Source organism: Thamnophis sirtalis, unplaced genomic scaffold (assembly GCF_051295495.1).
Source record: "Thamnophis sirtalis isolate CommonGarterSnake01/CBP01778 unplaced genomic scaffold, rThaSir2_p1.2 scaffold_5, whole genome shotgun sequence".
NCBI lineage: Eukaryota > Metazoa > Chordata > Lepidosauria > Squamata > Natricidae > Thamnophis > Thamnophis sirtalis.
The window spans coordinates 97,780,195-97,804,987 of NW_028261385.1; the positions used below are offsets into that span (position 1 = coordinate 97,780,195).

General features: G+C 37.7%; 1 protein-coding gene across 2 annotated transcripts in view; it reads left to right on the plus strand.

The window, feature by feature from the left end:
* The window catches only part of LOC106542697 (neuronal acetylcholine receptor subunit alpha-7), a 102,109-nt gene that overhangs the window by 8,947 nt on the left and 68,369 nt on the right, over positions 1–24,793 (plus strand). The window contains exon 2 of one of the 2 annotated variants that reach the window (XM_014058502.2): positions 16,166–16,305. The exons of the other annotated variant lie outside the window; for it this stretch is intronic. Coding sequence (XP_013913977.1) covers positions 16,166–16,305 — 140 coding nt within the window. The remainder of the gene's footprint in view (positions 1–16,165; positions 16,306–24,793) is intronic. 2 annotated transcript variants of the gene reach the window in all.

Consider the following 24,793-nt stretch of genomic DNA (forward strand, 5'->3'; position numbering starts at 1 on the left):
TGCTTTTCTTGTCTGATTGCTTGCTAGGAAGCATCTCTCCTTCTCCTTCCTCAAGCTACTCATGCATTCCATTATGCTGACCTCTGCTGTCCTGCACTCCGCCGACCCAGCTGACCTTCACTGTCTTCTTGCTTCCACTGCCAGCAAAAAAAAGGGTGAAAAACAGTCCTAGCATGGTGACTCAAAAAAGAAAAACCCCACCGAAAAAGCTCCAGGGTTGGTTTTCACTTTCTTTTCACAGCGTGAAAGGGCTTTCTGGTGCCATAGCTGCTTTTCGCTTTATTTTGTAATGCAAAGGCAACCCCAGCTTGGTTCACGAGTGTGGTGCAAAGGGACTTTTTAGCATGCCATGATTCCAGGATGGCATTTTGTTTTGTTGTGTTCTGTGTTCTGTTTTATTTTATATCACAAAGCCCAGATCTAGCCTGGCCCAGGAGCCATGCCAGGCCCACCTCATCAGCAGTGGGAGCAAGACACACAGCGAAAGTCAGTTGTGGTAGCAAAGTTCAGGGCAGTAGCTATTAAAAGGACAAGTGCTAAGGCACCAGGTTAGAAAGCGGGAGACTGTGAGTTCTAGTCCCATCTTAGTCGTGAAAGCTAGCTGGGTGACCTTGCAATGCTCTCCCAGCCCAATTCACCTCATAGGGATGCTGTGGGGAAAATAGGAGAAAAATAGACGATTAAGTACATTCTCTGCTTTGAGTTATTTAAAAGAATAATAAAGGCAGGAGATAGATACCATGTTTCCCTGAAAATAAGACCCAGTCTTATAGTTTTGGGGGCTCCAAAATAAGCACTAGGGGTTATTTTGGGGAAAACATGATTTCAGGGTGATCAGCCCAGCTGGGCATCCCACCCCCGCCATGTGGCCACAGATCAATAAGTCTGTTTATTCAGTGCTGCCATAACCTTAAACAGTTGCTGATTGAATATTGTAAGTTGGTGACTACCTATAATCTATATTCTTTAGAGAGATTCTTAGGGCATCAAGCTTCATGCAATTTCTGTGTCAGGAAAACAGACTTTCAATATTAGCGTGTTTAAATTTAGTTAATTAACCATGCTTAGAATTCAGGAAGCTACAGTTTAATGATTCTTGACAGCACCAGGTTGGGGACTAACACAATAACCCTATACATGCTGATGTGGGGTTATTTTTTGAAAAGGCTATGCTATTAATTAATCAATTAATTAAAGTATTTATTTATTTTTCTTCCATTCAATTGACTCCCAATCTCAGAGAGTTCCCTGACAAGTCCCTGCTCTTTTCTTGGTAAGGTTTTTTGGAAGTGATTTGTAATTGCCTCTTTCTTAGGGCTGAGAGAAAGTGACTGGTTCAAAGTCACCTGGCTTTGTGCCCAAGGCAGGACTACAACTCACAGTCTCCTGGCTTCTAGCCAGATGCCTTACTCACTATACCAGACTGGCTTTATATTTATACCCCCCATTAATCACCACAATTTGGATAGTTTGCAAACAATAAAAACCAGTTAAAGCAAACTGTATGCCCATTAAACTCAGAAGCCAATTCAAAAAGTTCTAGAACTGAGCATATTGTGAGTTTGCTTGGACTATTAAGGAACTCAACAATGCCCTGAGGCTACTCATTCCAGAGGAAACTGCTAACACTGGCACATTTTTTTCCTTGTCAAGTTGAAAGATTATAAATTTTCTCACCAAGCTACAACATATTTGGAAAAGACAAACAACATATCAGATTTAGCCATCAGCAAAACATGTATAAGGTCAAATACTCTGGAAAGACACAGATTTATTTGACTGGAAATTTTTGCTTTCGGCTTAAATTATCATTTAACTGCACATTTATGTCTTTTAATGTGTTATAACCACATTTACTATTTTTTATGTGTATTCTAAGGACTCTTCAAAATCTTTCCTAAAGAAAAGTATATAGCTTTCATTTAAAAGCTTCTGTGTTGTTGTCAAGAATAACTCACATATCCTAAATGCATATGCCAATCATTTTCTTTGAATAAGGTGTGTATTTTTGTTACATTATTGATTGATTTGACATAGGTTCCTGCACAGCTCCAATTGACTTTGGGCAGCTTACAACATATATATATATATATATATATATATATATATATATATATATATATATATATATATATATATGTGTGTGTGTGTGTGTGTGTGTGTGTGTGTGTGTGTGTGTGTGTGTGTGTGTGTGTGTGTGTGTGTGTGTGTGTGTGTGTGTGTGTGTATACACATATACATACATACATACATACATATATATATATGAGCAGTGTTGGCTTAATTTTATCTCTTGGCACTCACAGGAGGATGTACTAAGAACCAAATGAAAAATTTTGCAACAATTGTTGTTCCCCGTACAGAGTGCATTAGTTTATAGAATAGCACTGTAAAAGTCATGCTACTTTTATTATGAACATAATAATTAAATTACTGACATGTTTTTATTCTATAAGAAATAAAGTGACAAAAAGCTATGAGACAATGTTTGATTGAAATAAAGAGGGTAAAGCAATGGATTCTATCCATATTAAAACTAAGACTTTAATTCATTCATCAGAGGCATCTGAATCAAGACAAAATTTCATCCAAATGATAAAATGTGCATTATAATATCATTATACAGGCTCTGCCCACAAGCCCAATGTGTGACTTTGTGACACAAGTATTGTAAAAAAAGGAGTGGTACTTGTTTGTGACCATGTGGTATCCATTTGATAATTTCCTCTCTTGCAAACTTCCAGGTTCTGCATTTGATCTTTTATGTGCTCTTTATACATTCCAAATTTGTTTTCGGCTTCTCTTAATATCTCCCATGATACAATATTTTTACTGTGCATTGTAAAGGAGTCATTTAACAACCAGAAAGAAATTGTGGAATGCAATGGGTTGTTTTTTGAGCGGCAAATATTTCTGCCCGAAAACAGTCAGAAGACCTCATGCTGCTTCTCTGTACACATTTAGAGATAAATTGCAAATGCATTTATTAATTTAAAACATTTAAGTGAACATTGTGCATCAAAAGCTCCCCTAATGCTTTACCAAACAATAAAAGTAGACTCTTTTCCCAGACTCTTTTTCTAAAAAGAAAAACAAAAAAGGCACACCAGTAAAAGAGTAACAAGAGATCAATTCTTAATGTTATTCAGATCTTGCAATGCAAGATGTGATCCAGAGATAATACTGTAATGAGTGTTGCCCCGTGTTAAAGTTGCACTTCTTTACATAACACAGGTCTGTGACTAAAAAGCTGTTTGATTATTTTCATCCAATTTCCATGTATTTTGGTGAGTTGAAAACAAATAAAATATTGAAAAAACTCCTAGACATTATGATTTGCCACAACATGCAAAATTGTCTTCAAATTTATCATTTTTTAAATTTTTGGTATTTATATATATTATGGGGTTTTAACCAAATTTAAAGTCCAAATTACTATTAATTAATTCACATAAGTGCATTTAAGATATGAAATGCCAAAAAACCCTTAAAAGGTTTGTCCGAGTAGCACTCTAAATCTGATGGTCAGCAATATACACATAGGCTAAGCAAGTTTTAAGTCTGTGCTTCTAATGGTAGAAGGAGTTAATCTTTCTTGAAGAATCCAGTGGGAGGGAGACACAGGGCAGATAGCAGCATCTCTGGTCAGTGCAGGGGGCGTGATCAGCACTGTGATGTCTCATGTACAGACACAGAGCTGCTCTCTCCTGCATGCCACACTTGTGCACGAATCATCATCAGGTTCTTGGTTCTAGGCTGTTCACACTTTTTCATCGCAATTCATGTTAGCTTGACATTCTTCAACGTTATGTTATGGCTCCACGAAAGTGTATTAATTCACCAGACAGTTTCTGTTTCATCTGTGGTGAATATACAGTGTTTAAGCAACAGCAGAATATTACAGACTTTGTGAAAAAAGTATACTTTGCATACTTTGGACTAAAAATTGGAGATCAAGATAAAGTTTGGGCACCTCATAAAGTGTGCAAACAGCATGTTGAGGACCTCCAAAACTGGTTCAAGGGTAAGAAAAAATCTTTCTGTTATGGGATTCCTATGGTATTGCGAGAGCAAAAGAACCATAGTGATGACTGTTACTTTTGTTCATGCGATGTGAAAGGGTTTAATTCCAAATGGAATTTCATACCCCAATCTTCACTCAGCAATTTGTCCCATCCCCCATGGCACAGATATACCAGTACCCAAGCCCCCTCCTTCCTTGGAAGAGATACCTACCTCCGATGATACCTGGTTCATACATGAACCAGATTACAAATCAAGTTCTGACTTTGAAGATGATACAAGACCAAAATTGTTTTCTCAGGAGGAGATGAATGATTTGGTAAGAGACTTGAATCTTTCTAAAGATGTCACTGAGTTACTTGGATCAAGGCTGAAAAGCAGCCTTGCTGCCAGGAGTGTCATCTTCATGGTTCAGACATCGTGAAAAGGAGTTCGTTCCTTACTTCACCCAGGAAGACAAGTTGGTTTATTGCATCAATGTTGAAGGTCTGATGGGTCAATTTAAAATGCAATATGATTCAGAGCAATGGCGTCTTTTTATAGATTCTTCAAAAAGAAGTCTCAAAGCAGTTTTACTCCACAACGTTTTTTACACTTCCATACCTGTAGGTCATTCCATGAAGAAAACCTACGAGAACTTGGAATTGGTTCTTTGTAAACTTAAATATGAAGACCATGGTTGGCAAGTGTGTGGGGACTTAAAGGTCTTGTGCATGCTGCTCAGGCAACAAGCTGGGTATATCAAATACCCTTGTTTTCTGTGTCTATGGGACCGACAAAATCATTGGATCAAGAGGAGTTGGCAGCTGAGGGTGCTAACAGTCGGTGAAAAAAATGTCCTCCGAGAAACTTTGGTACCTTCCCATAAAGTTCTTCTACCACCTTCACATAAAATTGGGATTGATGAAGCAATTCGTAAAATCACTTCCAAGAGATGGAGAATGCTTCAAATACTTGGTCACCAAGTTTCCATGCCTGTTGGAGGCAAAATTGAAGGAAGGTGTGTTTGTCAAACCAGACATTAGAAGGCTTATAGTTGCTCAAGAGTTTGTCAATACCATGACGGATCCTCAAAGAGAAGGGTGGATTGCTTTTAAAGAAGTCATACAGAATTTTTTAGGCAATAACAAAGATCTTCACTACAAAAAGATCATCAGAAGAATGCTGAAAGCATTTCATGCTTTAGGTTGCCTGATGAGTTTGAAAGTGCATTTCCACCAGTCCCCACCTTGACTACTTTCCTGAAAATTTGGGAGCTGTGAGTGAGGAACAAGGTGAACGATTCCACCAAGATGTTAAAGAGTTGGAAAGGAGATACCAGGGAAAATGGAGCATTACAATAATGGCAGACTACTGTTGGATGCTTCAGAGAGACATTCCAGATGCTACTCACAAGCGTAAATGCACCAAGAGGTTCCTCACAAGGAAAAAGAATTGAGTTTAGTGTGTGTAGGTGAGCTCATTTCAGTTCAAAAAAGAATTTTCATGAAAATATTGTAAAACTTTAATTTTATAAGTCTATTTCCATTTATTTAACATAGTTACCTAAATTGTCAGGAAACGTGATGTCCTATGACAAAATGGAGGTCATTTTCAGATTAAGCACACCAAAAAACATAAAGATTACGTGGAATAACCAAAACAGCTCTCAAAAAAATTTTTTTTTGCAGACCTGTGAATCATCTGAAGGGAAATACGGTCAGCTAACTAGCTGAGGTGTGCACAGTCAAATTTTCTTTCCTCTGCAGTTCTGAATTCATCCTTTGCTGTAATTGAATGCTTTATGGTTTAGCATTATTGAACAATCTGTGTTCATAGAGCTGGGAAAATATGAGGGGTTCCATTTGGGACACTTGGGGTGGGCAGGCCAAATAAGATACATTTGACTAATCACCCAAATTGTAAATTTATTTTTTTTTTAAATCAGACACTGGAATACAAAGTGGGTAATCTATGTACAGATAATTCAAAATATTTCCACTGAGAGCTTTGAATAGTGTGCACAATCATTTGATCTTCAAAATAGCAACCATATTCAGTCAGGTTGAAATAAAATAATTTGCTGAGTTCCATGGTTGAGTGGGGACTCATATCGTTTTTCACAATTTCATCAAACCTTAGATGGGGTGAAATACACTTCTAGGTGGGTGGTATACTAGCTAAAAGAGTGTGGTATACACCTAGAAGAATATTGTATAGCCCTGGCCATAGAGATCCAATTACAGGGATAGAAGTAGAAGACTAGTTCCAAATTTTAATGTCAATTGAGGTGATTTTAAGATTTTGCTGGTCCAATATTGGAGTGCAAATTTAGAATTTTAAATTAAGAAAATATCACATATCTCAGAAACATTAATCTAGGCAAATAATATACGGGCAAACAATAGATAAAAATTCAAGGTAAACCACTCCAAACTTGATTGCAGAAAATATGACTTCAGCAAGAGTGGTCAATGCCTAGAATGCACTACCCAATTCTGTTGTTACATCCTCAAACCCCCGTAACTTTAATCTTAAACTGTCTACCGTGGCCCTCACCCCATTCCTAAGAGATCTGTAGGGGGGGGGGGTTGCATAAGCGCACCAGTGTGCCTACCATCCCTGTCCTATTGTTCCCATTTATTCATACCCATTTCCTGTGTTCATGTCCACCTTTATACTTATACCTGTTATCTCATACATGTTTGACAAACTAAATAAAATAGATAAATAAACAAATAAATAAATGGGAAGCTCAGAGTTTGGCTGCTATTCATGGGGTCTCACCTCTGTGCCTAGCAAATTCAACTGTTGTATTTTGAACAGGCAAACTTCTATCATAACTTGAAATGGGAGCCTGCGTTCCTATCATACGTTGAGCCATAAATGACTAATACAATTGATTCTAGCCAAGTCTAGCACATTGTAAAGAGATGGTCCATCAGTCTGAGTTTCTATGCCAATTTGATACACTTCTTTGAGCAAAATCTGTCACATCAACCAACGAATGTGAAATTGGCTTGTGCCTCTTCTTTTCTTTATAAACTCTCATTAACTACCAAAACAGTGTATTTCCCTCTATTAAGGGGCATATGAATAAAAAGGTCACATTATAATCACATTCAGAGATGGATGTACTTGCAGCAAGCCCAGGAGTCAGAGGTGGTATTCTACTGGTTCACCCCAGTTTGGGTGAACTGGCAGCAATGGTGGCAGGAGGCTCTGCCCACCTGCCCAGACATCATCACAGATGCTCTATGCATGCAAAGCTGGTAGCGGAGATAAGAGCATTTCATGCCTGTCAGGAGTGTAAGAAAACAAACCACTGTTCTGTAATCTTGGATCCTAGAAATCCAGAATGAGCTTTCTTTTTATGTAGCAAATCTATAAATTGGCCTAGCTTTGCAGGTTAAGGTTAAGGTTAAGGTTGGTGGCATCAACAATAGTACAAAAAGTAAATATGTGTTCTATATCATAAATAACTTTCCGCATAAGGCTTGAAGCTCAAATAGTAAAGGTACAAAGGAAAGATAAGCAATATATATGAACTGTTTGCTGTTTTTGGATTGGTGGGAAAATATGGGAACTCTCCTGCTTAACTTTTCTTATTATACTTATTAGAAAATAATATCGCAACAGAAGGCATAAGTGAAGAAATGGTTTGTGTTGTTGCAACTTTAACTTTGCAGGGAATAAATGTAGTTTATTCCTTCATATATCATGAGCTTGCTCAGCCTGACTAGAGTTTGTGGGAGTACAGAAAATAGAATCGGAAAGAATAATTTAAACCAAGAATTTCTAAACTTTTTGCCATCATACCTCAGTCCTAATGTAAACACCTCCCCTAAGCAGTCATACACCAAATGAACATAAATGAATAATGATAACAATGCAATGAAAGGCACATCTATTATAACAATGTACTATACAACTAAAAGATTCTTCATACCTTCTGGACTCTCTCTGTACTTAACCAGAGAGGTACACCACACAACTTGGGATACCCTGATTAGGTAGCTAATGATCCAAAGTAAAGGACCCTGAAGGATGATTGTCCACCTTTGCTGAAGAGTATAGCTCAGCTGGCTTGGGAATTCTGAGAGCTGAAGCCCACCCGTCTTCAAGTCGCCAAGGTTAACAAACACTGGCTTAAACCATAAAGAGGAATCCAGTATTTTTTCAACATATGTGCTCAGCATAGGATTGGAGAAATCTACTTTGCACAATATAAAATACAACTTGGATTTCTAGTGCAAGAGGAAACTATTTCTATAAAGTAATTTCTGTGAAGCCATTAGTTTTAATGGGAACACATTAATGTTACCTTACATGAACTGTATGTATGTTGTATTTATATTTATTCACGTAAATGGACATAACCATGGTAAAGAAATAAATGAAGAGATTTACAAAAATTAAAAGAGATGTTTAATAAACCATCACTTCTCATTTGTCCAGTTTTGCTTAATTTTAATTAAAGGCTTTTGCTCCGCTGCTCAAAATGCCGTTTAGTTAATTATTTAGTTGGCCGACTTATCCTGCATTTATACCCCATATTGCTTGACTGAGGAAAATAATGGGTCAGATACTTAGGCAGCAGCTATAGTATTGAATTCATTGATAGTGAATATGAAGATGATGATGGTCATCAGTGTTATCCTGGATTTCAGGCCATTTTCCTGCCTATTTAGAGATGTCAAGGGTTGAATCTGTTTAACTTGGCTTTTGTTTCACTCATCTATTTTGTAGTTTACTTTAACCTCCCCGGTCTACTTATTAATATCAGCAAAAAACTGAGAGCAAGAAATTTTTTTAAGACACGTTAAAAATCTTGGTTTTGCCTTTACTTTATTTATGACTAGAAAATGAGAAGATTTGTAACTGTACTAAGAATTATATTTTTATTTATTTATTTTTCACATTTTTGAACTGCTGAACTCTCTCAGAGTTATATCTCTATATTGCCACCCACCCACCCACCCACCCACCCACCCACCCACCCACCCACCCACCCATCCATCCATCCATCCATCCATCCATCCATCCATCCATCCATCCATCCATCCATCTATCTATTTCCTATCTATCATCTATCTTCCTCAATATTGGGTCCTCTACCAGAGATCTAGGAGTTGACAGTTCTGTACAGCTTTCCCTAGCATTGCTCTCTTTTGGACAGATGTACCTGGGATTTGTTGGAACCATTCTCTCAGTTTAGTTGTCATACCTCTAAGTGGTCCTACAGTCACTCGTATCATTTTGACCTTTACTTTCCACATCCTCTCCAGTTCCTCCTTCAGCCCTGGTACTTCTGACACTCCTTCTTCCTGATGTTGCTTTAATTTGGCATCACTACATCTATCACCACTATTGTCTTCTAATCCTTTTCTATTGCCACAGTGTCTGCTTGATTGGCTAGTACTTGTCTGTTTGGATGTGGAAGTCCCAAAGGATCTTAGCTTTCTTATTCTCTATGATGTTCTGTGTGATATCCTACCTGGACTTAGGAGGATTTAGCCCATATAATTTATTTATTTCAGATAATTTATATAGACACCCAGAGTCCTTTGTTCATATTTGTTTAATAATAAGTAAATATTGTAATGTGAAATCTGACTTAAGCAACACTAATGCATGTAAATAAATTATTTTTTTTAAACCTGTTATATAATATTCCCTCTCTTTCTCTCTACATACAAAGATAAACACTCACAGACTCACGCTTTTGAGTTGTTAGCTTTCAAGAAACATCTAAGGAATTACATTCTGGGAAAAATGTACACATATAAAAAAAATGCTAGCTTGTAAATTATAAGACAGGTGGATGAGTAGCAGACCTAATTACAGTATACGGTGCTGTGTTTTCCCCTTTCTTCTATGTTATTAAGGCTAACTTTGAGAAAAACCAGACTGCAGGGGAAAAAACATCCTAATTTCTAGAGCAATTATTCAGGATTTTGGTAGCATCTTTTCCAACATCAGCTTTTGTGAACTACGGCTCACTTCAGTCTTGCAACATCCATCTTATTTCCTGTAAGTATATGTAGGATTGTAGCCTAGATAATTGTTTTACTTCTTCAAAGTACTCTGTAATTTGTGAAGAAACAGCTGGGATTGAACAAGAGCTTTTCAACCTTTACATTAAATTGTAGTTCTCAGCATTCAGGGGAAACAAAACAAAACAAAACAAAACAAAACATACTGGCTAAAGTGTTACACATCTCATGTCTTAAGAATTTTAAAGATATTTCAGGTTTTGCCTTGGCTAGGATATCTCTTCATTATTGAAAGTCTTCATGAAAAGTAAATTGAATTATCTTAAGTGAAAAAACAATTCATAATGAAGTAATTGATTCTTCATCAGAAAGTGGTTTCTATGTACATTTCCATTTAAACTCCAACTATTTAATGGGAATTACAAACATCAGCCTCGGGACTGGTAAAATGAATACTTGGTTTGGTTTGGTTTTATTGGACTTATATGCCGTCCTTCTCCCAAAGGACTCAGGGTCGCGTACAACATAAAAACACATATGACAAAAGTTAAAAAAGATTAAATAGGAAATCCAATAACCTTCAATTGACAATTTAAATCAAATTTAGGATTAAATTAAAATTTAAAATTTAAAATTAATAATTTAATTTATTCTATTCAGGTCAGGCCGGCTTGCTGAAAAAGCCAACTTTTTAGGGCGCGCCAGAAGGACTGGAGGTCGGGCATTATGCGAAGCTCTGGGGCAGCTCATTCCAAAGGGAAGGTGCTCCCACAGAGAAGGCTCTCTCCCTGGGGGTTGCGAGCCGACACTGTCTGGCCGACGGCACCCTGAGGAGGCCAACTCTGTGGGATCGCACTGGATGGTGGGAGGCTACCGGTGGCAGTAGGCGGTCTCACAAGTACCCTGGGCCTAAGCCATGGCCTGGGCCTAAGCCATGGTATACTGTATACTCTCTTAATATTTTTACTCTTGGTATATATTTTACATATTTCTATTTTTCCTTCTGAGTTATTTTATTGTATACTACTTCTGCACTTGTCCTCATTGACAATGTCAAACACAGCAGCAGATATCTGGACTTATGCCATATCTTTTCACAGCTTCTCCCTGAATTTGTCTTCACACTCTAGTAGACACACATTGTCTGCCTTCTTGGTTTGCTCTGTCACTTCTCCTATAAGACTACCATAACTGGACCGCTAGATTCCAGAGAACCATATATGACAGCAAAATGTTAATGCTTTTAAAAAGCATTAACCTTTTTTCATCCACTTAACGAATGCCCAAACTTTAGCAGCTCATATGTGATATGAGCCAAGAAAATAATTTGAGGAAATGCCTTAGAAAGCACACTCCCCCACATTCTCATGAAGATAAAACAGGGAGAAAAAGAAGCACATTCTGTCTTGCAAGATTCTGCAGCTGTTGTAATAAAAGTAGCTTAGATTTGCATGGTATCTGTTTTTCAGTCTGCTAGGGTTGATAGAGTCTACCTGTAGTAAGTCAGAATGATTGGGGCAGACAGGAAGTGGATAAATGCAGGAATAGCCCTAAGGGTTTCTTTCCTCTTCTTTTAGCAGCTGTCTGTGCAACTTCTTAAAAAAATATATACATATAATATCATGACAGGGTGATAATACTGTAAACCTGAAAATTTCATATATTTTATGGGGGAAGAGCAGTGGTGGGTTGCAGGTGGTACGCCCCAGTCTGGTACGGAGCCTGCCCGGAGCACTGGGTACTGTTCTGGTACGGTGCTCCAGAGGGTCCACCCGGGCTCCTTACCTGTCCTTTAAAGCCTTCTGCGCTTCTGCGCACACACATGGTATGTACAGCACCTGCATGATGTCACGCCGAGCAGCTGGAACGTCGTAGAGGCTTGCAGAGGCATCGCTGGAAGGTAAGAAGCATGCGTGCCATGCGCATTCATGTAGAGGATGTCGGGCTCCATTGCAACCGTACCGGTTGCAATGGGATCCAGAACCCTCCACTGGGGAGGAGGTAGAGAAAACAGAGCAGTTTATATGCAGGGTCTTTTCCTGTGTAAGATTGAGAGTATCCCGTGTAAGATTGAGAGTAGCTTGGCGACGTTTCGACGAGGTCCCACTTGTCATCCTCAGGCTGGTGTATTCAGCCTCGTGCCTGTGAGAGCAAAGCGTGATTGGAGCCGCCGTCCCTCTATAAAATACACAAGAAAAGACCCGAATACAGCAAAACCTGCATACCTGTACCCATGAAAATCTATGAAAACAAATATACATGAGATAGAAAAGTGTACAGATGTGTGTGTAAGAGACAGGAAATTTGTACAGATTTGGTGAGTTTGCATCTAACATAATTCTTTATGATAGACAGAAATTTAATTGTTTTTAAAATTCCTCATTATTGTCCTCCTTTTAAAAATTATTTTAAATGATCTCTGCTGGGTTAGTTTTCCTATCTCTCTCTCTTACTCATTCATTCAGTTTAAAATCTCACAACAGTGACTTGGATGACTACCAATTTTAAAAATTCAGTAAAACAATCAAAAATAATTATTGACAATTGAGGAAAGCATCTATCTCACCCATCGCAGGTACCTTATGAGAAAACTTTAATGTTATGGGATATAGTAGGCTATTTGTGGATCTCATTATAAAAATTATTCATTTATTCATTAATTTATTGAATTTGGATGCCCCCCCCCTCCAACTAATCAATTCTGAGATATGAAGTCTAGAGTAAAGCAAGTGACAGGTTTGGAGGAAAATAGATTGATTTAACTTCAGTTGGACTCAGAATCTAAGCATGACTGGGTTTGGCACATATTTGGATGGAAGAATAACACAACTGTAGAGCAGATTCACAGGGGAAGTTGAAAATTATCCTAGAAAAAAGTTAATGACATAGTGCTTCCATCTGCTGCCAAGAAAACAACATGGATCCATCTTTTAAAGTCATCAGGAATTTAGCTGAACTCAAAAGGGACCACCTACTCTGTGTAATCTGGATGAAAGTCAGCTCTAACTCAAGATGAAAAATATTAAAATACAGAGCAAAACCTTATGGAGAGATATGGAGCAACGATACCCATAATTGTAGCTTTTCAGAAAAGTATTATTCATACTTCACCTTTTTTTGTTTACTGTACAGTTAAAAGAAACTTTAGATCTAAAGATATTTATCACATGCTTGCAGCTGTAGACAAATGTCATAATGCTCACTATACCAAAGAAGAACAGAAGGGACATACTTCTACCTGTGGGGAATAAATAACATATGGTGGTAGTAAGCTTTACATTATTGGAACTGCAAAATGCACCAAGTAAGCTGCATGCCTTGCAGCTGCCTGAATTTGCCAAAACAATGACATATCCTGGATTTCAGTACGGCTACTTTGGCTTGTAACTTGCCATTGTTCATAATTTGTTCATCGGGGTATCAAGTATGTATGTATGAGGCTACTTCAGGGAGAAGTATCAGAGAACAGTTTCCACATGTGGTTTGTTGCATTATGACGTTGTAATACTATGCATATTTACATGGAAGAAATATGCAGTTGTTTTCCAATAATTATTTCTTATTTTACGTGAATCGTGACTTTTTAAAAAAAAAGAAAAAAGGAAATATGAACTAATGAAAATAACAGAATACTTCTTTCAGGCCTTGATAATTCTTTTGAATATGTGACCCAGATTGTAGGTCATTTATTTACACATTCATTACTACAGGTAGTCCTCGGTTAATAATGGTAATTCGGAACAGAGTTTCTCTCACTAAGCGATGCAGTTAATTGCTTAATGACAGAAATCCTGCCAGTCTCCATTGCTGTCATTAACCAAATCCCACCAGTCATTAGGTGAAGAACCATCCATATTAAGCCATTCCCATCTTGGTCCATCCATCCCAGCCCTGAGCCTCATTAAGGTAAGAGACTGCCTTCCCTGTCTCCTCCCTGTCTCCCCCCCACCTACCTATCTCCCCATATCCCTGCTTTTTTGCCCACACACCTGCTCCTTGCCACTAGCCGCTCCCACCACCTAGCCCTGGCCTGTGCTGTCATGCCTTCTGCACCACAGGGCATATTATTCTCGCCGTGTCTTCTTTTCATGCCACCTTCTTTCATCCTTGTTGTATCTGGGACTTTTCTTATGCCTGGTCAGGGTCTTTATTTGTATGGCAGTATGGCCTCTGTGTATGCACTAGCCAGGACCTTTGTTCACATGCCAATCAGGGCCTCCAGTCATGTTTTACTCAGGGTTTTGTTCACGAAAGAAATTTGGCATGTAAAAGAAGGTCCCCGACTGTACCAGTGCCAAAGAAGGACCTGGCTGGAAGGGGCCTTCTTTTGCATTGGCACAGCTTAGCTCTTCTTTTACATGCCAGGCTTCTTATACTCGGCCCTTCTTGGCACTGGTATAGCTAGGACACCCCCTACAGCTAGGGGGCGGGCAAGAGAAGACCTGAATGCAACAGTGAGAAAGGAGAAGAGTTAAAAAAAGGCCCTGGCTGGTACAGTAACAGTGTGGAGGGGGTGTCACTTGTGGGCAGGGCTGGGCAGCGGGGCAGCTGGTAGCAATGATAGGAGGGCAGCCAAAAGTAAGTCATAAATATGGGCGGTCCCAAGTGGTCCTGAATTTTGTTCATGTGATGTGGAGGTGCTATTGATATGTATGTGTATGTGAGTAGGTGTGCATTATATTTTTACATTTCTGATTTTACAGTTGCTTCCTCGCTACTTTTATGTTGACTTTTGTTATGATTACTTCTGCATTTATTTCTGTCCTGGGGCAAATACAAAGGAAACAACATAGAACTTTATTAGATAAACCAACCATGCACAACACTCACAGCTGCTTGGGTGATTTGTTAGGAACCGAGAGATTTGCTTGCATAAACATTTGCATAATTTTTTTAAAAAACTGCATACAAACATATGGATAGAAACTCTATTCGTTATGCTAAAAATGATAGGTAGAATAACAGTTATTTCTCTCATGAGAATGAACGAATGACATCTTCTGTGAGTTATACCAAGACATACCGAGGGAAACCAAATTGATGCAAGCCACAGTAACCAGAAGAACATTAGCCTTATTTTTCGTTCCCAGGGAAAAGTTTTTGCTAAAGTGGAGCTTCATAGAAAATGCCTCATTAAATCTTTGCAATTGTTGAATTATACTGGACATCAATAAAATACAATAATACATTTATTTGTTCAGAAGCAAAAAAAGATACCGTACCATGTATGTCTTTCCTATAGCGGGAGTATGCATTGTGTGGTTTAGGCATTATAGGTTGCCTAAGGAGATCTAGGAAAACATAAACTATTTTAGGACCCATAACATTTTTAGTTTTAATTTAGAATCATCACAAATAGAGAGGAGTTTTCAAGGATTAAGCCAGGAATCTTTAGATCGTTTTTAAAGAATAAGCATTAATTGCTTATTAATTTTCCACCCTACCAACCTGCCTAAGGAGAACAGGTTAGTGTATAAGAAGTTAACAACATAAGAATCTGACTCGATGACAAGTCGGAATATTGTTCCATTTAGCTCAATGAGTTTGTCTCCACAGTGCCAGGCTTCACGTCTTTCCTTGAGATCCTGGGTATTGAATCAGAGGCATTTTGTAGCAGAATACAGATAGTCCTCCAGTTGTAACTACAATTGAGCCCAAAATTTTATGTTGCTAAGTGAAACCTTTGTTAAATGAGCTTGCCTCATTTTAGGACTTTTCTTGCCATACTTGTTAAGTGAATCGTTGCAGTTCTTAAGTTAGTAACAGGGTTGTTAAATGAGTCTGGCTTCCCCATTGACTTTGCTGATCCGAAGATTGCAAAAGCTGACCACATGACCACAGAACACTGCAACCGTCATAAATATAAGTCAGTTGCCAAGCATCTAAAATTTGATCAAATGACCATAGGGGGGCTGTAACGTTTGTAAGTGTGAAAAAGGGTCATAAGTCACTTTTTTCGATGCCATAGTAACTTTGAACGGTCACTAAATGACCGTTACAACACTAACTGTTGTAAGTCGAGGACTATGTGTGTCCGATTGTGCTGGAAATTTTCATCTGAAGAAAGCAACTCAAGCAATCGTATGTCTAATATAATGAGAAAGGAGAATCTAAAAGAGAGAGAGAGCAGTTGCCTAAAGCAGATCTTTTTCTTCTTCTTCTTCTAGTCTCCCAGCAAGGTGTAAACCAAAGACGGCTGTATCGAGAATTACTGAAAAATTACAATCGATTGGAACGGCCTGTTGTGAATGACTCACAACCTCTTGTAGTAGAACTCCAACTTTCATTGCTGCAGATAATAGATGTGGTAAGTTCCAGCTCCCTGTTCCTGAACCAATGAAAAATACCTCACATTTTAAAACAATCATGTGCATAACATTACTCTGTTTTCAAGGCATGGCAACCACGAAAGCAAAGATCCAAAATAGCGATCAAAATAATAGTGATTGATAGCCCAAATCTTTGATAAATTTGTCTGGTCCTCCTTTTAAAAACATCCAAACTGGAAGCTGTTACCATATCTGATGATAGCAAATTGCATCATGTAACTATCTGTTCTTTAAATAATTACTTTCTTTTATCCATCTGGAATTTCTATTTAGTTTCAGTGATTGAGTTCTAATATGATGAGAAAGGGTGAAGGGCTCCCTAGCTACTGTACATTTCCTATTCTGAGCATGCATTTTTATGTTTTTATCAGCTCTCCCTTTATCTGCTTTAAGACTGAAGCTAAAAAGACAGTGTAGTCTTTTTTCATACAGGATTCATTCTAGCTTCCTCGTAATTTTGCTTGCAGGTTTTGCTGCCTTTTCAAGTGTACAATGCAGTCTTTGAAGCATGGTGGCCAAGAATGAACACAGTATTTCAACTAAAGTGGCACCATTGATTTCTACAACACGATATTGGTTGTTTTAATTGCCATTTTTATTATTAATGATTGTACCATGGGACTTATCTTTTTATAGTGGCCACACACAAGGATTGAATTTTCATTGAAATGTCCATGATGACTCCAAGATCCTTTTCCTAATTAATTTCTGCCAGCTCGGATCTCATTAAAGTACAGTATATGTGAACTTTGATGTATAGTTTTTGGGCCAGCATTGCATAGAAAAGCATTTGCCATTCTAAACCCAACTTGCCTATTTTGGAGAGATCTACATGCTACAAAATCCCTTCTTATTTTAATACCTTGAAAGATTTGGTATTACCAGCAAATGTGTCCAGCTTACTACTCATTCTTGATTATTTATAGGCAGATCAAAACCCGTCATACAGAAAGAGAACATTTCCATGTTTTTCCTGGGTAAAATTGTTCATCTGTTCCTTTTTTTCATTTACTGTTCTTTAGCTAACTACCAGTTCACAAGAGCATATCTTCTTATCCCATTCTGTTGCATTTGCTTGTTTATTTCCAGTGAGGGATTTTGGCAATGATTTTTTGAAACAGTAAATTGCAATTTATGTTAAATTTCTTCTGACTGCATTTTTGATCGCACTTTCAGAAAATTAGTGAAACAAGATTTCCAGAAGCTTATATTGATTATCTTCAGCAAGGCTTACTATCTGTATGTTAATTTTATTTTACATTATCCTATCATACCTTGAACAAACAGTAAACTAACTAATTTATTGTAATTTAATAAAAAGATTACAATAGAATATTATTCCAGTACTGGTTCATCTGCATAAATCTGTTTCAGGACGTTGAGATAACCCCTTTTTCAAGAACAGGTATTCCACAGCAAATTTGTATCATCTATACCAGAGGTCCTCAAACTACACCTGTGGGCCAGATATGGCCCACCAAGGCCATTAATCCAGCCGGCACGAGATCATGAGGCTGCCCCCCCGCCATCATCCCACCTACCAGCTGGCCCCAACCCATCTTCTGCAGTCCGAGGAGGCTAAAAACAGGACATACAGATGCCTCAGGAAGCCAAAACCAGGCTTTTGGACGGCAGAGTGGTACTGGAGACCGAGGAGGCCAAAAACAGGCTTGTTTTTGGCTTCCGCAGCCAAGAGAGAGAAAGAGAAAGAGAGAGAGAGACAGAGACAGAGACAGAGACAGACATACACACATACACAAACAAACAAGTCCCTCACACATCCCAAGGCAGCCACATCCCTTCACTAACCTGCTTTCCACCCCCAGGAGCATAACAAATTAAAGTTTAATTTGTGTATATTGTTTAATGGACTGCTAAATTGGCCACGTCCACCCAGTCACATGACCACCTAGCCACGCTCATCCAGCTGGTCCTGCCCCTCATCTGAGGGACCATGAATTGTCCCCCTGTTAACAAAGTTTGTGGATCTATACCACTGTAGTAAATTTAAAAAATGGCAAATGACTTTTTTCCTTAGTAAAGAAAAGGGAAGGGGAAATCCCATTGAGACCTAAATGGGTTCAAGATTCTTTCCATATTTTCTGTGATGCCAGTCATGTTTAATGAAATTAATATTTTTTCATATTTTTCTTAGATTGTGAAGCAGGGGCAATGAATTTCTTGCTTCCAGACATTGTTGCAGAAGTGTTACTTTCAATTATTGTTAGGCACATCCCTCTCACCCATGCTAAGACAACCTGGGGTGATGAAAGTTGCAGTCCAACGTGAAAACGAGCATAGAAGAGGAAATGTCTTTTCCTGTTCTGTACTCCTAATGGAATTTATGAGCATGCTTGGAAAGTAGCTTCTATATTTGCTTGCATGTTGGTGCTTCCACTAAAAACCTATCTATAGGAAATTACACCTTTTGTTGGATGATTTTACCAATTTACCCATCACAATTGAAAGCATGGAATATCAGTCAATATCAGTCAAAAAAGTAAAAGGGAAATGGAGGGTCACAATATCTAAAATGTTTCATTTCAAAGCTCAAATATTTGGAAAGAGCTCCTGTTGGGATCATCCTTTCTTTTTAACTTATAAGAGCTGTTTCATGCTTGGAATGTGGTGTCCTGCATTTTAATAGTTTGAATCAATATTTGCAAGTCCCTAATAGGCCTGCACACCTCTAAAATGGGTCAAGAATAAGGAAGTGCCTACTGATCTCAGAACTTAAAGGACCTTTCCTGATACGCATTATACTGTTCCCTTCTTACTATGTGCTTAGTTTTGCACATAGTAAAAACTGTGCTGAGGCTTTTATTTAAGCTTCATTTTGTTGATTTAAGGACAAGTCTGTGTAGAGTTGAGAGCCTGAGGGCCTGGCCTATTAACTTATTAGCAACTTGTTAAGGAGCTTTTGCAAGTGAACCATGAATTAGCTTCAACCAGAGCTACTCCATCCTAATCACTTTGTCTGTGCTTTTGCTTGATATAGCCATTGTTGGAATCAGCAGTTAGCTAGCACTTACTTTGACACTTATCAGAAGAAACTAAAGAGGCTAACCACAAACACTTCAGTTATAGGAAATATTAATCTATCTGGCAGATGGCGGCTTTATAATGTGCTGAAGAATTTTGCAAGAAATATGGAAAGGCATTTAGCTTAAGCTGTGCTCATGAATGTCCAGGCAAAGGTGTGGAGGCAAAAAATTCATTGTTCGCATGTTAAAAACACTCACCCAGATGCGGAATGCTTAGTTACTTAAGTATATCCCACATACTAGCCTAAACTGTGCATGTCTTCAATGAATCAGAAACATTTGATGACATATCAAGAAATGTTGATGTGTAAATGTGATTTTGTGGTATAAAAACAGCTTGCTGAACATCGTTTGATTTGGACTTGGATCCCAAGTGTGCATCTTTACAAACTTATAAACAGTAAAAACTCAGTATAAAAATAATTTTAAAAGCCAATTAAAAACAATAATTCCCTCCTCCTGGTGATAACACACAGTTAAATGAGCCACTTGATGGGCTCCATCACACTCTGAGTTTCCCAGGCTTGTTGGCTGAACCAGATCTTCTGGCACTTACAGAAGAGTGTCAAAGTGGGGTCCGCTGTCATTTCTGCAGGTATGCTGTTCCATAGGAAAGGAGCCACCATGGAAAAGGCTGTTCTGGGTCCTACCCAATGTACCTCCTTAGGGGACGGAACCTGCAGCATTCCTTGCTTCCCCGCTCCAGTGGGTCAGGTGGATATAACCAGCAAGAACTGGTCCCTCAGATAACTTGGTTACTTTAAATTAGCTATAAGTCTGTCTCATCGCTGAAAAGAAGGATGGCAAATTGTCTAACAATACAAGAAACAAGCTGGTCATATTTAAGAGAATCATTGTGCCTTCCTCATTGGATACCACAGTGTTTAGTTCATAGTATGAAAAATCAGATAGTCTAGGAAAAGCCAGATACTTATCCTTATATCTCTCTTCTTTATTTATTATGGAACCCAACAATGTGGATTGCAGAGTTGATACTCAAATCAGTTGGTACATATCATTCCAAGCCAACTCATTTGAAAGAAAAACACCCAATCTTGAAGGGCTCTCTGAAGATCAAAAATAAAAGCAGTGCATCCTTTGAACTGCTATGCATATTAGATCTAGATGGACACTCATCAGCTCCTAATCCCCTTTTTGAAAGTAATTGATCTGATTACCTTATTTCCATTACAAATGACCATCTGCCTGAATTTTATCTCTTAACTAGACTTCTGTTTAACTGTAACTGAGGACAAAAGGGATTTATATTAGGTGTTTCCCAGAATGTTAACACTGCTTTATTGCTTTGGAATGCTGAATGTGACTCTGAAATGAGCAGATATCCCTGATGTTTCACATGTAATTTGTTGATTAATTATGAACCTTTTTACAATTTTAAGCAGAAGTATCTTGTATATTGAAATAAATTATGAGGCATGTGTTCTTTATAAATAATTCATCAGATGCTGTTCCCATAGGTTTCTGCAAAGCTGTAATAGTAGGTGGTATCCATTGCTTTCTTTCCAATTCTTTAGATTGCTTAGCTGTAAATGAAGTTAATAAGCGATGTAATCAGTAAAAATATGCAGTGAGAAAGGATTATAAAATGAGAACTGTTCTTATTTTGGTCCACTATACTATAAAGTATTTTCACTAATGTTACAGATTGTTGCTTGATTCTGAAATAATGCAAGTTAGACTTTTATGGTTTTGTTATTACTATTGTTATTAGTAATGGGGTAGTTCAGTGTTTCAGCGGTTAAGACACTGGGCTTGTCTGGTGGAAATCCGGCAACCCAAGTTCAAGACCCAAGGGCCACATGACAGCTTGAGTTCGCGTCCTCGCCCCAGCTCCTGCCCACCTAGCAGTTCAAAAGCATGCAAATGCGAGTACATAAATAGATACCAATTCAGTTGGAAGGGAACAGTACTCCATGGTGTCATGCTGGCCACATGACCATAGAAATGTTTTCGAACAGCCGCTGGCTCAATGGCCTTGAAACAGAGATGAAGACTGCCCCCTATAGTCAGCAACAACTAACTGAGTAAAATCCTCTGGACTCCTTTTTATTGTTAGCCTAAACAAAAAATGCTTATCATTCTGGGCCATAAATTTGTAAGAAATATTTTATAGCCTGGAAAATCATCCAAGACTGATGGTGACCTTATTTTGTAGAACATTGTTCTTAACAATTTAGGCTTTCCTTTAGGCAATGGTGCCTATTCATTTCTAAAGGAATTATACAAAGAATTTGGGCTTGGGGATACTACTGGAGTAAAAGGAGGAAAGGGTTAGTCCATTTCCCCTCAGGCCATGACTCCAATGAAAAGGTCTTTCTTGATGTTAAAGCCAAGCCAATATACACGTTCAAGCACGGATTTCTAGCAATGTTTCTAATCTTTCCTATCTTCTGCCAATTGGATCGTTTTAATTGAAGATGCTGGGAATTAAAGCTGAGGCAGTCTACGTGCAAAGTGTGTCCTTGGCCACTGTGATGTATTTTCTCTTTAGGGACATTTTTAGATGGCTCCTTCTTAAAGTGTGATGGATTCTGGAGCAAAAGCAAAAAGTTACTTTAGAATTTGGGAAGCCACGCATAGAGCATTTTCTGAGATTCCTTACAGTAACATCATCTTTTCCCAGGATGAGCTTGGGAAAAGATGATTTGGTGACATATCTTCAGAAGCTCTAAAGCACCTTTTTGTCTTTGAATCTAAAGTATTGTTCAGCCCTATTATCTACATTTTGGAAAGCAATCTGCTGATCAATTTCAAGTGAGACCAGACTGTTTCATATATAAAGAATACAGATTGGATCTCTGACAAGCTCCCTGTAGCCAATTCCTCAGCAGCTAGAAATTGGAAAAACGTACTTTAAATTCCATCATATAAAGAGAGACACATGTTTCTTTTCTTCCCATGATTGAAAAATTACTAAGAGATAGCTCAAGGTTTCAGTACAAAAATGTGTTTTGAACCTTGATTTATTTGGATTACTCTCTGTGCCAATGTCTGCAAACCTTTTATTTACTGTGAATGGGATTATTATTATTTTTTACTTACTGGTTTCTGCAAGGCAGATAAAAACCTTTGAAAATAGATTTGAAATATATATCAAAGACAGGGCATACAAAGCAATTGAAAAGCATATTTTGTTGGTGTATTTAATATCAAGTATATTCCTTGATCTCAGAGAAAACTGATGCTATTACAATTTCTAAAGGAATCTTAAGAATAATGCATTTTACATACATTTTGTATTGGTAGTCCTTCCTAAGCCAGTTTAAATTTCTAATGTAATTTAAGTATTTTCTGTTCCTGAGAAGAGAAATATGGAACTTATTTATGTTTTCCTCAAACCAGATGGAATTTAATTTCAGTAAGAAGTTTCATGTTGTTTACTATGATGTGATCTTCTAGATCGCTGAAATTTAAAATGTAGATAATAAAACATTTTTGTCCAAATTTTTGTCCAAATTCAAAAGGAAGCTTATGTTCTATAGGCAATGCTGAATCCAATGTATACCAAAGATAAAGTTTTTCAGAATTTTGAGATGAAGTTCAAAAATTTAAAAATATGATCAATAATATATATAATAGGAAAGAGAATGTACCAAAAAGTCCTGGCAATTGAAGAATGCATAAAAACACTGTACAATATGGGACAATTGTTTACAGAATTTTGAATATTATCACATGTGTGCAAAAATATACACATTAGGAGAAAGCACAAACAAATTAAATGGTTTTTTTTTCAACATTTAAAATTGATATGGATGCTCTGACAAATCAAAAGTTTTTAATAAAATGAGAATTGAGTGAAACTTGATAGTCTGCTCTTCTGTAATCTAAAATAAATTCTGCTTTGGGAAGATCACTTGCAAATTTAATTAAACAAATTCTCTCCATGGCTTCCACTAATGCACAGATAAATTGTTCCTTAATTTGTCAGTTCCTGTTCTCTTTTTGAGAGGTAGAACATGATTTTTTTTAAAAAAAACCCAGCATGGGAGACAAAAACTAATTGAGAGCTAATCACACTAATGACAGATAATTTCTCCTATGCAAAAGCTATGTGGAGGAAGCTGATGTTGAAGGCTTTGATATCTTGAATAGAGCTTGGCCAATTTCTTCTGAAATAGGCTACTGCTGCAACTGTATGCAAGTGCAATTAAAAAAAACAATAATGATAAATGAGACTGGTTAAAAAATGAGACAATGGTAGAACCCTTGAAGTGCAACAAGCTAAAAAGTTAGCTTTCTATGAGGCCTAAATGAGGAGGAAATCATAATTCAAAATAAAAAGCAACTCCACAGAAATAGCTCTCTACAAATGTTTTTACTGCTCATCCAGACTACAGGACAAGGAAAACAGGGAAGTGATCAGAATTGCAGTACTGAAATTCAGAATTGTAGTACTGAAATTCTAACAGAAAGCAAGAGATCTAATACTTGCATATCTTTATCATCTTCATCCTACTTGCCATGTCTTGAACATTTAAAATTAATAGCCTGTCAATCTGTCAGTCAATCAAACTTTATTGCAGTCATTAACTATCACTGTGGTCAGTTTTTTTGTTAGCTTTGGAAGCTGTATTTAGCCCTTGTGAGGTTTTTTTGCAACAACCATTTACTTGCATCTTATCTTGACCAAAGAGCAAGGAGCTTTTTCTTTTTTTCAAAATAAAATAATGTTCAAATGTGTTCATGTGTGGCAGTATTTGACCACTGTTAGCCCGAACGAGAGCATGGAGAAAGTTTGAAATAGCAATAGCATTTAGATCCATATATCGCTTCACAAAGCTTTACAACCCTCTCTAAGCAGTTTACAGAGTCAGCATATTGCCCCCAACAATCTGGGTCCTCATTTTACTGACTCAGAAGGATAGAAGGCTGAACCAACCTTGAGCGTGGTGAGATTTGAACTGCCAAATTACAAGCACCTGACAGGCAGCAGAAGTAGTTGCAGTACTGCAATCTAACCACTGCAGACCCGCAGCTCCTTAAGTTAGCTTTACTTACTGACTGTCTTATGGGCAGATACGATATTCAAGATGTAAAGTTTCATTAGGAACATAATGTGGAGAAGAGTCCTCAGTAGAACATAGGACTGTGTCTTAAATTAGAATCGGTAACATTTGCTTTGCCCAAGGAGCACATTTTTCCAATGTTGTCCCCTAAAGTATACAAAACAATTTACATGAACATGATAAATAACTCTGCAGCAATTTAGAATGAATTGATGCAAATCGTAACTAATTTGAAAGGAAAATTGAGCCAATTTTCTCAGCTCCACCTCTTCTTAGGGGCCTTATAAATAATTTATCACTACCATAGAGATATTTATTTTTTATTAACTTTCAAGAAACTGGGGCTTCTCATAGGGCCGATGTTTTAAAATGGACTTTAATCTTCGACCTTA